Raw genomic sequence first — 12,917 nt, forward strand, 5'->3', positions numbered from 1 at the left:
CAGGGATTCGAGACCAGCCTGGCCCACATGGTGAAATCCCATCTGTACTAAAATACAAAAATTAGCCAGGCATGGTGGTGCACGCCTGTAGTCCCAGCTACTCAGGAGGCTGAGGTGGGGGGATCACATGAACCCAGGAGGCGGAGGCTGCAGTGAACCAAGATCACACCACTGCACTCCAGCCTGGGCGACAGAGTAAGACCATGTCTCAAAAAAAAAAAAAAAAAAAAAATTCTCACCCTCTTGAGTGGCATTCTCCTAAACTTCACAGACTACTTCTCAATTTCCATCTCAACTAACTGCTTTAAGTTGGCCTTCTTCATCAGGCTGTGGAAGGGCGAAGTTGTCTGCTTTGTCCACTATGATATCCTGAGCACTCACAATAGAGCCCAGAGTAGGCTTTCAAATATTTCTGGAAAGAATTACCTGTAACCGAAGACAAGCCAAATGTCAGGACAAATAGTCCAACTTCACAGGACAGGTAATAAATACAGGAAGCATTACTTCATAGCAATCCTTGCAAGATGAGTAAATTGCAAAGGATTTCCTTGGATGGATTTATGAATGACAGACACCATAAAATGCTGCTAAAAAGGCCTGGAATGTAGGTTGGCTTTAAGACCATCCTATACTCCCCTGAAGTCAGAAACCACTGCGGTTGGGAGCAAACCACTAAGCAGGAAATTACAGCAGGATTTTCATGGTTTTCAATTTTAAACTAACCCATGATTACCCCCTTAACCAAAATATACAAAATAACACGACACAATATATGTAAATATTTTTCAAGGTTTTATTGCAAACCAAAATCAGTTTATCACACACAAAAAAAGTTGTGTGATGGGATGAGGGAAGGATTGTACGTATTATAACCATGTTAATTACAGTACATTAAAATGGTGGTTTACATTACAAATAAGCCTGTAAGTTTAAATATACTAGTGTTATAACCCAATGTACAGACGTTCTTTATACAATACATACAATTATCAGGAATGCAAAAAAAAAAACATAAATAATGCCCATTTTACAGGTGACATTTTAAACAATGAAAAACACCAACGGCTCTGACTGACAACTGGGGCATTGGTCCATAAAAACCCTTTCTAAAAATAGAAATATTTGTAGCAGCAATGCTTTCTTTAAGCATCTGAATACGAGTCATTGCAAGACCATTTCAATAAATTTTAGTTATTAACCATATCTTACAAAAAAGTCTACACATAAATTTATCTTCCAAATATGGAAGAAACAAACAATGTCCCACGTTGTAGTGTCCTGCAAGTGTCACATTGATGCTTATAACAAAATCCATCTGTGATCAGGCATACCACACTCACACGATGGTTCACACAGCATATCCACGAGGGAAAATGAACTGAAACACTGCGATAGGAAAAGCTTTGGAGCTAACACAATCTCTTCAGAAAAGGCACATTTCATAATATTCGTCATCACAGCCCAGACAGATCTGCAGGAGACCTTTTTTAGAACAGCGTCCGCTTTCTAACGAAACTCCTGCCTCTGTCTAGGCGGCACTCTAACGCTCGTTTCAGAGATAGCACCACGTTGGAAGGAAGAATAAAAATGAAAACCTCATGAGCTCACTGAGGAGAATGTGCTCTTCAAAAAGCTTCCAGCGAACAGTGTGCAATAAGATTGCTAAGCTTCCAGAGATGTGCAAATTCTCTTGTAAGATGTCCTGTCGGCTGGCGGCTCCACCAAAAGGCTAACTAAAACATTCAGAAACACACATAAAATCCTTTAAAACCAAGCCCTAACAGTGTTCAGAGGAAAGAGTCCGTGGGAGGCGCATAGGAAAAGCCTAGGAAAGCCTCGGCAGCTTCCTTGACGCTGGCTGTGACGAGGACGCTGTCAGGGGACTTGCCAATGGAGTTGGGGACAGGCTCTTCGGTAAACTCAGGGTCAAAGTGCCGCAGGTCGTTGGGCCCACTCTGTGACGGGAAGGGAAAAACACTCTTGTCAAGAACTCACACTAGACACAGGACAGGGAAATCCTGACCAGGTTTTAAATACCAAGTTTAAGTCTTATATCAACTTCCATAATCACCCACTTCAAGCACAAAATCTCAAAAGGCTACACACAGTTTAAACATAACAATAATGTTCACTTGTTGCCTTTTGATGCTTCTAATTGATAAATGTGTTTAAAAATTATGGGAGCCTTGTTGGGACACAAAAATGTACTTTTTATGTAGGTAAAATAACAGGTTTATGGAGAAAACATCTGTCAATGTATTCCTTCCAACCCTCCCCCAGACAATTCTGAATTAAAATAAATGCCCTTTGGGCTTCTCTATACTTAGAAGAGAGACAGATACTCACCACATTTGGGTTAAAAGGGGGAGTAATCTTCTTATTAATGAGATCATCCCAGTTAATTAGGGAGAAGAAGACATGACTCTTAATCTCCATCTGTTGATAAGAAACCCAAGATTAATTTAGACAGGTGCATTCAATAAGGGCAGGGAGGTCTAGTGCACGTCCCAGCTGGCCCAGGAGAACAGGAAAACATCACTCACGAAGTCATCCTTGGCCCCGAGCCGCTTTGTCCTGTCCTTCTGCAGGAGGCCCTCCAGGAGGTGTCTTGCGGAATTTGTAATATTTGGTTTCAACTGGAGGGGCTTGTTCAGAATGTTGTCATACATTTCAGCTGTGTTTCGGCTATAAAAAGGAGGCTGAAAGAAGGGGACAATTACTTTAGACTTAATTGGAAGTTTCATATGGCATATATTACCAGTAGAGAAAAAGATATAAACTGCAACAAATATTAGGCTCGATTTGAGAAACTCTCCCCACCTCAATGCTTTCTTTTCCCTTGCTATTTAAGTGTCTACTTTGCAACCGGTCTGTGTGTTTGTGTGTGTGTGTGGAGGGTGAGGGGGTAGATGTTAATAAGTGGTAGTTTTTCACCACCACACAGGTTAAATGTGGTCCTATCTAGTAAAATGTGAAATGCACAAAAGAACCAGGTAAGTGATTATTCTTAGGAAATATAAAATAACCAATATGCCTCTTAGCTGCTTTTGATAAGCGTACTGGTAAGGGCAAGACACAATGGCCAAGCATGGGCTGTGTGAAGACAATATTGTAGGGAGCAGGCAGTGTTCCATGGTTCCCAATGTGCCACTCACCAGGCCATACAGCATCTCATACAAGACGGCTCCCAGGCACCACCAGTCCACGGTCCTGTCATAAGGCTGCTTATGAAGCACCTCAGGTGCGAGATACTGAAAAACAGACCAGGGAAACAGAGTTTAGAACCTGCGAAAGCAAGCAATCCCACGACCACACATTTAGTTTGAAAAAGCTGAGAGACCCAGAGCCAGCTTGGAAGATATATATCTTTAGATTCCTTCCTGATAAAACTGCTGGACTTTTTGAGGGTGACTGGTTACCTATGTGTACTGACATTTAGGAAACTGCTGGGCACTTGATATCTCTTACTTAGGGATTTAGAAAGTTTTTATGATGCAGATCTTACTTACAAACAGCTACTTTTCAGTAAAGGAACAGAAGGACTTGGGATTTCTCATGCTACATCAAACAGCAAATGTATTTTATTTGCACTGAATTGTATTAAGAAGTCTCTGAGAGGAGTTTACTCTTTTTGGTAGTTAAGTGCATGATTGTACATCTCTCTCTTGGAAGGCGGGGGTAAACCAGGCACCAAACCAAGACAGCGCCTACCTCCGGCGTGCCACAGAAGGTGGATGTTGTGCTGTTGTGTTCAATGTTCTCCTTGCAGAGTCCGAAGTCAGTAAGGACAATGTGTCCCTGTGAATCTAGCAAAATATTCTCTGGTTTTAAGTCTCTGTAAAAAAGTGAATAGAAAAGTAGTTGCACAAGTTAATTTCACTTCATAAGATATCCTCTTAAAGATAATTGCTAAAGGTATTAGAGGCATTTTAGGTTCACTGTAGTTGTGTACTGAAGAAAAAAGGAAGCCCTTGTTCTGCTCATCTATTCTGGATTAGGCACAATCCTACTTGGCTGGTTCCCCCTTGGCACTTAAGTCAAGCCAGCTCACGTGCTAGGGGATCTGGTTTTAGGCAACCAAGTTGCACATAAACACAAATTATTTTAAGGCCCTATGAAAGAGCCAGTGCTCCGTCTCCTTTATACCAAAACTGGTAGCCTGAAGAGCTCTCAGGCTTACCTATAAACGATGTTCAGTGAATGCAGGTAGCCCAAGGCACTGGCTATTTCAGCAGCATAGAAACGAGCCCGTGGTTCCAGGAAGCAGCGTTCCCTCTGGAGATGGTAGAACAACTGCGGGAGACAGAACAAAGTCATTCTGGGTTGCAAATGAATTTAATTAGTTTTGACATATACAGCAAAAGAACAACTGCAGGAAGTGGCCCCGAGTAATCTATTAACTATAAACCTGACAGGTTGAAGGAAATGCTAATTCTGGTAACATTCTCCCCACCAAAAATCTTTGAAAACTTTTTTCTCAAACTAAAACAAAGCAGGCTGTGCAGAGACACTAAGAGTTGACTTCTATCCCCCCTGCTCACCTCTCCACCATTAATGTAGTCTAGGACAAAGTACAATTTGTCAGCAGTCTGGAAAGAGAAGTGAAGGCCCACCAGGAAAGGGTGCTTCACATTCTTCAACAGAACATTCCGCTCCGACATAATATGCTTCTCCTAGGAAAATGACGATTCAGATTTAGTGGCATGTTTCAACTTGGCACCAACATTCCAGGATCAAGATTATTCAAGGAGTGTCTACCGCCAATGCCAGCCCCATCAAGCACATCTCATACCTCTTTCTTTTTCAGGATTGCTTTCTTCTGTAAAACTTTGACTGCATAGAACACTTCTTCTGCCTTGTGTCTTGCTAGAAGAACCTGAAATTTCAATTTAAAAAAATCATTTTTCTATCCTCATCCAGGGAGAATGTAAAAGAGGACACGAAGGAAGTGTACCAAAAGATCTTCAGATTTGAAATTACCTTTCCAAAACTGCCCTTTCCGATCACTTTCAAGAAGTGAAAGTCAGATGGTTTAGCATGAGGATTGGACGACGGGCCAAGGTTGATTTGCTGAGAAGGACTTGGCTAGAAAAAAAAAAAAAGAATTTCTTTTAATACCATTGCTTCAAAGGAAGACATCTATAATATAAACGATGTAGAAAATGTTACATCTACAAATGACTGATGCAAATGACCATACATCTATAAACATTCAAAACTACATTTCATCACATTTCAAATGAGTATGGAAACTGCACACAATCATGTTGTTTCAGACAGATAAAACCTTTTTATGAAATATGCCTTTTAAAATAACCACTTTGGAAGTAAAATATGCCCAGGAAAAAAAATAATACTCTGACTCAATACTTAAATATTTATATCACTTGTTATGCCATAATGAAGCATTCCTGCCTTGATACTAATTTCTAGAAATGCTATTTTAATCCATTAATGTAGGAATACTAACTGACTCCCTTACAGTTCTCCACAGATGCACGGCACATACAAAAACTTACTGGAGGAGAAGGGTTGGCATTCATAAGCTCAGGCTCCTGAGGTTGGGAGATTTTCAAGATGGACTGAACTTCAGGGCTGCAGAGAATAAAGGGCACGATTTAGAATCCAGCTCGCCACTAGGGGGCACACCAACATCAAAAGTGAGTTTCTGGCTCTACCGACTTCTACCCGGATAATTCACTGTTTAAACTGAAAATACCCCAATACATTAGTCAGTTAAAGAAAATAATAAACCCCATTAAATACAGAAATAAGGATTGTTGCTCATGGAGAAAGGCCGTGAATTCGGCCGACACGAACCATTTATCTTACATCTCCAGTTCAAGCCAAATCAGCAAATTAACTTTAATGTTTAAAATGTGTCAAATATATTAGAATTTAAGGAGAAATGAGATCCCCACCCCAGAAGAAGTCTTCGCCTTCCCGATAAACGCCGTGATGAGAATGTTTACCGCTGGCAAATTCAAACTATACTAGTTATTTCCTCAAATCCGGTCAAACTTACTGTTTGCATGCATAGGAGTTATTGGCAATCTTCTGAATAAAGTCGTTCAGACCCATCCTCCTCTGCTTCATGAAAGCTGTGGATGAAGGAGGAGAAATAAAGAAACGTTTAGACGGCTTCATAACGTCCGGCGCCACACACACTAATCTGATCCGGGACTTTCAAAAAATTTCCACTTTGCGTCTCCTGGAGCAGAAGTCCCACAAGATTCCTGAACTCACCGATGAGAATTGCCACCATGCCCCTCATCCTGGAGTAAGTGAGGGTGCCCTTAGCAGCCTCAGTTTTCACCGTCATCACCACCGCGGGGACACAGAAAGACGTTAGCGCTCAAAGACCGGCTCCGCGTATGCTGCGCCAGGCCGCGCGCTCGGCCCTATAAACAAGGCACCGCCGCGGGGGCGGGGCCTGCGCGACACTGAGAAGTGGCCCCGCCCTTCGCCTCGCCCCTCGCCCCGCCCCGACGGCCTCGCGGTTTGCTGGCGGCTACGCTGCCTGCGGCGGGCGGTTCTGTCCCCATTGAGAGGGCGAGCCCCGGGCGGGGGCGCGAGGACCGCCCGGGGACGGCCTGGCGCAGGGCCGTTATCAGTCTCCATCGGCTCCTGGGGCAGGAGAGAGAGAACGCGCCGGCGGAGGGGGCGGGGAGGGCCGGAGAGCCCGGGGTAGTTTTCCACCTCTCTCATTTATTCCGCCGCCGGAGAAAGCCGGGTTCGCAGCGCCGAAGCGCTTCCCGGCGGGTGCGCGGCGGCCACGGTGGCTTAGCTCACTGTCCCTGCAGATACCCTCTCCCTGGCCAGGCGCCGTCCTGCGGCCGGACCCCCACCCTCCTCCCCAGCCCGAGCCGGCGGTGCGCGCCACCCTCCGGGGTTTATCCCTGGGGCGCAGGCCTCCGCGCGCGACCTCGCCTGCCAGGTCCTCCCGTTCCCGCCGCCGGGACCCCGGCCCCGAGAACTCCGACGAAAGCCGGCCCCTGCCTCCGAGCCGCTCTGGGGAAGTGAGCCAAGCCCCCAGCGGGGCCGGCGGCGGCGCTTACCCAGTCCGCTCAGCAGGAAGGACTCGCTCCTTTTCTGCGCCTCGGCCCTCTTTTTGTGGCGGGGCCGCAGCAGGGACTCGAGCCGGGCTCTGGCCAGCGCGCCCTGCATCTCCCCCATGGGCAGCGGGCGGCGGGGCGCGCGGCAGACGAGAGCGACCGGCGAGCACTGACGTTTCCTTGAAGGAGCCGCCGTGACTCAGGCCGGGCAAGATTTCCTGCCCCGAGTCCCAAAACAAACAAATGGCCCTTGTGCACGGTCGGGTCGCTTCCGAAAACGCCTTTTTTGTGCTTTTGGCCAAAACCAAGCAAGGCTGAAAAATCCCAGAACTTGGAAGAGGAGGAAGGAAGGAAAGAAAGAGGGAAAAGGGGGAGGGAGAGGTCAGGAATGTGGAGGGGAGGGGGCGGAAATAAAAGTCGTCTCTGCACTAAAGGAAGAAGTACAATCTGCATTTCACTTTTTTTTTTCTGAAGTAATCTCTGAGAACATTTTGTCCGTTCCGCATGTAATTTTTTTCCTTGCATTTTTAATCTCTGCCATGCCAAGAACACGTGAGGAGGTAACAAGCGAAGGGAGGGGTAGCTTTGCCCGGGGGCCGACCTGGCGTGACCCGGGCATCCTCGATTCCTCTGTGGGGCCTGCTCCTCTCCCGCTGTCCCACCTGAAAACCCTGCAGGTCATGATACATGGTCTTAAAATCGTCCCTACCCTCCCTGGGTTTAACTCAAGGCTGCCCCAGGGCTTCTTAGTTTTGCCACCTCGCTCTTTCTTTATATGAGTCCCACATAAACTGTGACTTTATCCTGAAAGATTAGCCGGGTGACTCCGCTGCAGAAGGCAGGGAAGAGAGGGAAGCTGGAGGCGGCGGCCCGGGCTCTGCAGAGCAGCGATGCCGGTGCCTTCCAGTAACCCCGCGGCTGGGGGATGTCTGGGAGCCGCAGCCTGACCGCCGGCGCGGGGATGTGAGCCAGTGCTGGCCGGGAAGCCGCGAGCACAGCGACTGGGCCCGGAGCGGACAGTTACAAGTTACCACTATTCGCAGGGCCAGGTACCTGGCGCTCGCTGTTGCTGTCTGCGGTGGCTGCCCTGCCATGACCTCTTGCTACCAAAGGCTCTGCCATTTTAAAGTTGCCTACTGGATCTGGCACAGTCCCGAAATACCAGCTGTCAAACCAGGAATAGCATGTGAAACGCCTTTTCCTTGGTCTTGGGCAGGGGTTTGTTTTGCAGGCAAAACCACCCCCACTTGCCCTAAAGTGAGCTCTAGTCTCAACTACTTGGTTTGCTTTGTTGCAAAAGTCCCAAACCGAGAGAAGGGAAACACACATTCTCTCTCCTGGAGTCTGGCTGGGAAAGTTTGCTCAGTGCCCACACTTATAAAAAGCATTTACTGGGGCCGGGCGCAGTGGCTCACGCCTGTAATCCCAGCACTTTGGGAGGCCGAGGCGGGCGGATCACGAGGTCAGGAGATCGAGACCATCCTGGCTAACATGGTGAAACCCCGTCTCTACTGAAAATAGAAAAATTAGCCAGGCGTGGTGGCGCGCGCCTGTAGTCCCAGCTACTCGGGAGGCTGAGGCAGGAGAATTGCTTGAACCCGGGAGGCGGAGGTTGCAGTGAGCAGAGATCACGCCACTGCACTCCAGCCTGGCAACAGAGCAAGACTCCGTCTCAAAACAAACAAACAAACAAAACAAAAAAACAAAAAAAAAACCACTTACTAGTACCTGAAATTGACATGCCAACCTAAAGCAATGTTTAGGCAATTTCAAATCACAGTAACTGGCCCATGTCTGCTTCCTCTTGCAGGGAATCTTCATAGAATGTGACTTTGTTATTGCCAATGCCACCCATATGTCATGTCCCACCATTCAACTAGCCTAGCCCAGCCTAGCTCTGCTCCCACCTGGTTCCTTTCAGTCTTGAGAGAGCAAATTTTGCTCAGGCTGCCCAGAAACATCAACCTGCACACAGACTTTTGCATGTTTGTTTTCAAACATTAAATTAAGAAACCTACAACCAGAGACCCTCTCCTACACCCCACCTTATGTGCCTTCCCCATGCCAAGTAACCCCAAATCCTCTGAGGCATCTGCAAAATATAGTACGGTAAGTACGAACCTTTCAAAGGGGGTTTTATAGCTTCTTCTTTCATTCTTCGGGTTGCCCAAGGATATGCAGGTTGGGGATTACTTCTGGAGGCTGGAGGTAGAGCCCAGTTATGGCTGGAATAAGCCTCCCTGCTACATGCCTCTGATAAGCTGGAACTCTGAGATGACATGAGAGCACGAGCCAGAGACGGCTATCCCTGTTCTGTTATGAACCCCACTTTATATCAAGGCAATTTAAGTACAGGAAGGGAGCAAGCTGCAAAGTTCAACACTGGGCCATTTATTCTCCCCATTGCGACATCACTCAGAAAATTACAGTCATCAGTGTCCTAGCTTTATTACACCCCCAGCACGCACACAAGAAATGTAACTTAACTGATTATTCTCACAAATCAGTCCGGAAAAAATTCAAAACACATGCACAGGATTTATTTTCTCAGAGGCTCTGTGGCATGCATTCCGGGAGGAACGTGGCATTCAGGTCGGAGGGCTCTACGCGGAACAGAGAATAGATGCAACCGTATGATTTGTGGTTGGAAAAGAAAGGGAACGTCTGATGTGCTCCTTCCTCCCCTACCCTAATGTTCAGCACTTGGAGACGGGTGGTCGGCTAAACTTATCATTTAACCGAGAGAATCAAGTTGTTGAGACTGGCTTTTCTTCCAACCGGATACGTGATGGGTGGAGCAGGCGCCCCCTGTTCTGTCCCAGCAACCTACTAAGACTTCCGAACAGGAAGGTGACACACGGCGGAGGGGTGCTTGCGGAGAGGGGGAGACGGGGGAGCTGTGTGTGACGCGCGCCTGTTAACACTGCACAGGCATTAGGTTGCCCTGTAGCTGCTATTCAAACGCTTGATCTGTTCTTCCTTCCTGTCGCCAGGCTCTTTCTTTGGTCCAGATAGTCCTCCTACTGGGAGGAATCCGGCCCCTTTCCTCATACTCCCTGGTGGCGAAGTGGTCAGAGTAGCCTCCCGAACTGTTTGTAAATGCAACCTAGAGGGCGATCGAGTTCTCTGGGAGAACTTGCTCCATATACGCGGCTTCCCCCACTTGTCTCCTAAGGTTCTATTGGTCCAGGGAATTTCTCTACAACACCTTGTGCAGTCATAGAAAATATAGACGGCTTGATAGGAGATAGGCTAATTACCTCCCCACTCCTCCAAGCGAATTGTCTCACATTTATGTCTCGGTGCTGGGAAAACTGCAGTCAAAACCCTCAAGTAGGAATGACTGACCAGGATGAAAAGTTTGCACTGAAACTAAACGTTTCCCAGTGCATGTGCATTTTAATGCTTCAGAAAAAATTTTTTCACTCTTCTATTTTATTTCTCTATTTTCACTCTTCTATTTTATTTTTTTATTTCTTTGTCACTCTATAGTCTGATGGACTATAAATGCTAAAACCTGAGAGCTTCACAAAGATATGACTTTTTCCATTTAATTTTAAAAGGCTTATAAATTATTGATATTTCTCAACATATTAGAGAAAATATTTTGAAAAATATTTTTTATAAGGACTTAACCATATTCACTCTCAAGACATTTCTTAAATGTATCAGCTGTAATGGTCATGATTCCCCAGGTATGTTATCTTCCATTGATAACAAGGCAATATAATTGTTTCATATTGTTCAAAGTACCATCAATTTTAGAACAATCCTATGCAGAGTTTAAGTTCCCATACTTTTTGATTCATTGTTTGATGCTCACAGAAACTTTTCCCTGGAACACCCTCAAAAAAGCTCATAGAAATACCAGAAAACATAATTATTATAATTATAGAAAACATAATTATTACTCTAGAGAGAAACTGAATGGATCAGTTTTTGTTGAAGGTTGTCAGCAAAGGCATGTCTTTTTTTTTTTTTTTTACAGAAAATGATGATGACAAATGAGTTTATTCATTATAGCTATTATAGACAAGTCACTGGCAATGGTGGTTATTTAAATGTCTATTTATAGACACAGGTTGTATAGTAATTATTACCTTCCATATTCATAATTGTCAAATTTGACATGCATAAAGATAAGAATGTGATACAGTAGATAACTAAGAGAACGCTATCTCTAATCATAGTGTTAAAAGTTATTAAAACCCACAAAACTAATTATTTCATTTATCGCAGGGTTTATATTTTTTCCAAGACAGAGGTGATAGTATTCTACACCCATTCCTTCTAAAAAGTGAGCCCATAGGAAAATTGATGGGAGGGTAGGAACAAGATTTGGTAGTAAATTTTTTATGTCATTCAGGGGATAAATTAAAGAGAAGCCAGTGGGAATACTTGACATGGGAGGAATGAGAAGCTTTTTTTGTTTGTTTGTTTTTGTTTTTGACATAGAGTTTCACTCTGTTGTCCAGGCTAGAGTACAGTGGTACAGTCACAGCTCACTGCAGCCTCAACCTCCTGGGTTCAAGTGATCCTCCCACCTCGGACTCCTGAGTAGCTGGGACCACAGGCACATGCCACCATGCCTGGTTAATGTTTTTATCTTTTGTAGACACATGGTCTCACTGTGTTGCCCAGGCTGGTCTCAAACTCCTGGGCTCAAATGATCCTCCTGCCTCAGCTTCCCAAAGTGCTGGGATTATAAGTATAAGCCACTGCGCCTCACCTGAGGAATGAGAATCTACATAGCAAGAAACAAACAGATCTTTCTCAGGCTGAAAACTTACCCATCTCCATCTTGGCAATGCTGTCAATGTCTGATTTAGTATAATCCAATCAATGATTAAAAAAAAAAAATCAGCTAGAATGCAATATGATAGGTAAGGAATTGTATGTATGTGACAACTTTATTTTTGGTTCTCAGGATTGACCTGGAAAATGGTGTCCACAGAACTTTACATAAGATTATGAAAAATGATACATTGGTCTGGACAGAAGAGTAAATTGGAAAAATTTGTAAGTCAATATTTAATACTATTGGTAAACTCAAGAGGACTGTGGTGGCCAGGTGCAGGGGCTCACACCTCTAATCCCAGCACTTGGGAAAGCTGAAGCAGGAAGATCACTTGAGCTCAGGAGTTTGAGACCAGCCTGGGCAACATAGTGAGACCCTGTCTCTACAAAAAATACAAAAATTATCCATACATGGTGGCACGCCTGTAGTCCCAGCTACATGGGAGGCTAAGGTGGGAGAATCGCTTGAGCCCAGGATGTTGGAGGTTTCAGTGAGCCAAGATCTTGCCACTGCACTCTCGCCAGGGCAACAAAGTGAGATCCTATCTCCAAAAAAAAAAAAAGGACCCTGGCCTTACTGAAAGCCATATATTTTTGGCCTGCCTTTACTGTTAGGCATTTGCATTTCAAAAGGCCACTTGTCAACTCAAAAAATTTAATTTGCAATGATAAAATGGCAAGCATTCAAACAAGAAACAGGTCTGAGAGCTTTGGGGTGAGAGGCCTCCCGCAATATCTGGCCTGGTCGGCCTCCTCTCCATTCTCTCCAAGGTAAACCTACGTGGGCATCTACTTCCCCCACAAGTCCAGCAGCCAGAATCCTTCCTAAGACACACATATTAAAGGTGTAACTGACACGAAGGCAATATAAAGGGCTCTCTTTCACCCCCACTTTATTTACAAAGGGCCAATAGTAAATAAGGAGTCTGGATTTCTGGTGGACATCTTTTGTCAAACTAAAGTGAAACCTGAAAGCTTTGATTTGCTCAGTATAAATCTCTCTCCAAGTCTCTCCCGTTTGTTTTCTTTCTTTCTTTTTCTTTTTTTGAGACGGAGGAGTCTTAC

General features: G+C 45.2%; 1 protein-coding gene across 3 annotated transcripts in view; it reads right to left on the reverse strand.

Moving 5' to 3' along the window:
* Positions 1-773: 773 nt before the first annotated feature.
* SGK1 (serum/glucocorticoid regulated kinase 1) overlaps positions 774-12,917 on the reverse strand; it is a 145,746-nt gene continuing 133,602 nt past the window's right edge. Inside the window, exons 1-12 of one of the 3 annotated variants that reach the window (XM_008953022.6) lie at positions 7,059-7,728; positions 6,026-6,101; positions 5,520-5,595; positions 4,981-5,085; positions 4,793-4,876; positions 4,542-4,673; positions 4,181-4,293; positions 3,712-3,835; positions 3,156-3,251; positions 2,544-2,699; positions 2,347-2,436; positions 774-1,955 (exon numbers count right to left, since the gene is read on the reverse strand). In XM_008953022.6, coding sequence (XP_008951270.1) covers positions 1,788-1,955; positions 2,347-2,436; positions 2,544-2,699; positions 3,156-3,251; positions 3,712-3,835; positions 4,181-4,293; positions 4,542-4,673; positions 4,793-4,876; positions 4,981-5,085; positions 5,520-5,595; positions 6,026-6,101; positions 7,059-7,176 — 1,338 coding nt within the window. In that variant the 5' untranslated portion in view covers positions 7,177-7,728 and the 3' untranslated portion in view covers positions 774-1,787. Of the gene's footprint in view, positions 1,956-2,346; positions 2,437-2,543; positions 2,700-3,155; positions 3,252-3,711; positions 3,836-4,180; positions 4,294-4,541; positions 4,674-4,792; positions 4,877-4,980; positions 5,086-5,519; positions 5,596-6,025; positions 6,102-6,246; positions 6,802-7,058; positions 7,729-12,917 lie in introns of those variants that run through there. The other 2 variants (XM_008953023.5, XM_003827681.6) reach the window with 2 other exon arrangements.

The sequence above is a fragment of the Pan paniscus genome, chromosome 5, assembly GCF_029289425.2.
Source record: "Pan paniscus chromosome 5, NHGRI_mPanPan1-v2.0_pri, whole genome shotgun sequence".
In the NCBI taxonomy this organism is placed as follows: Eukaryota; Metazoa; Chordata; class Mammalia; order Primates; family Hominidae; genus Pan; species Pan paniscus.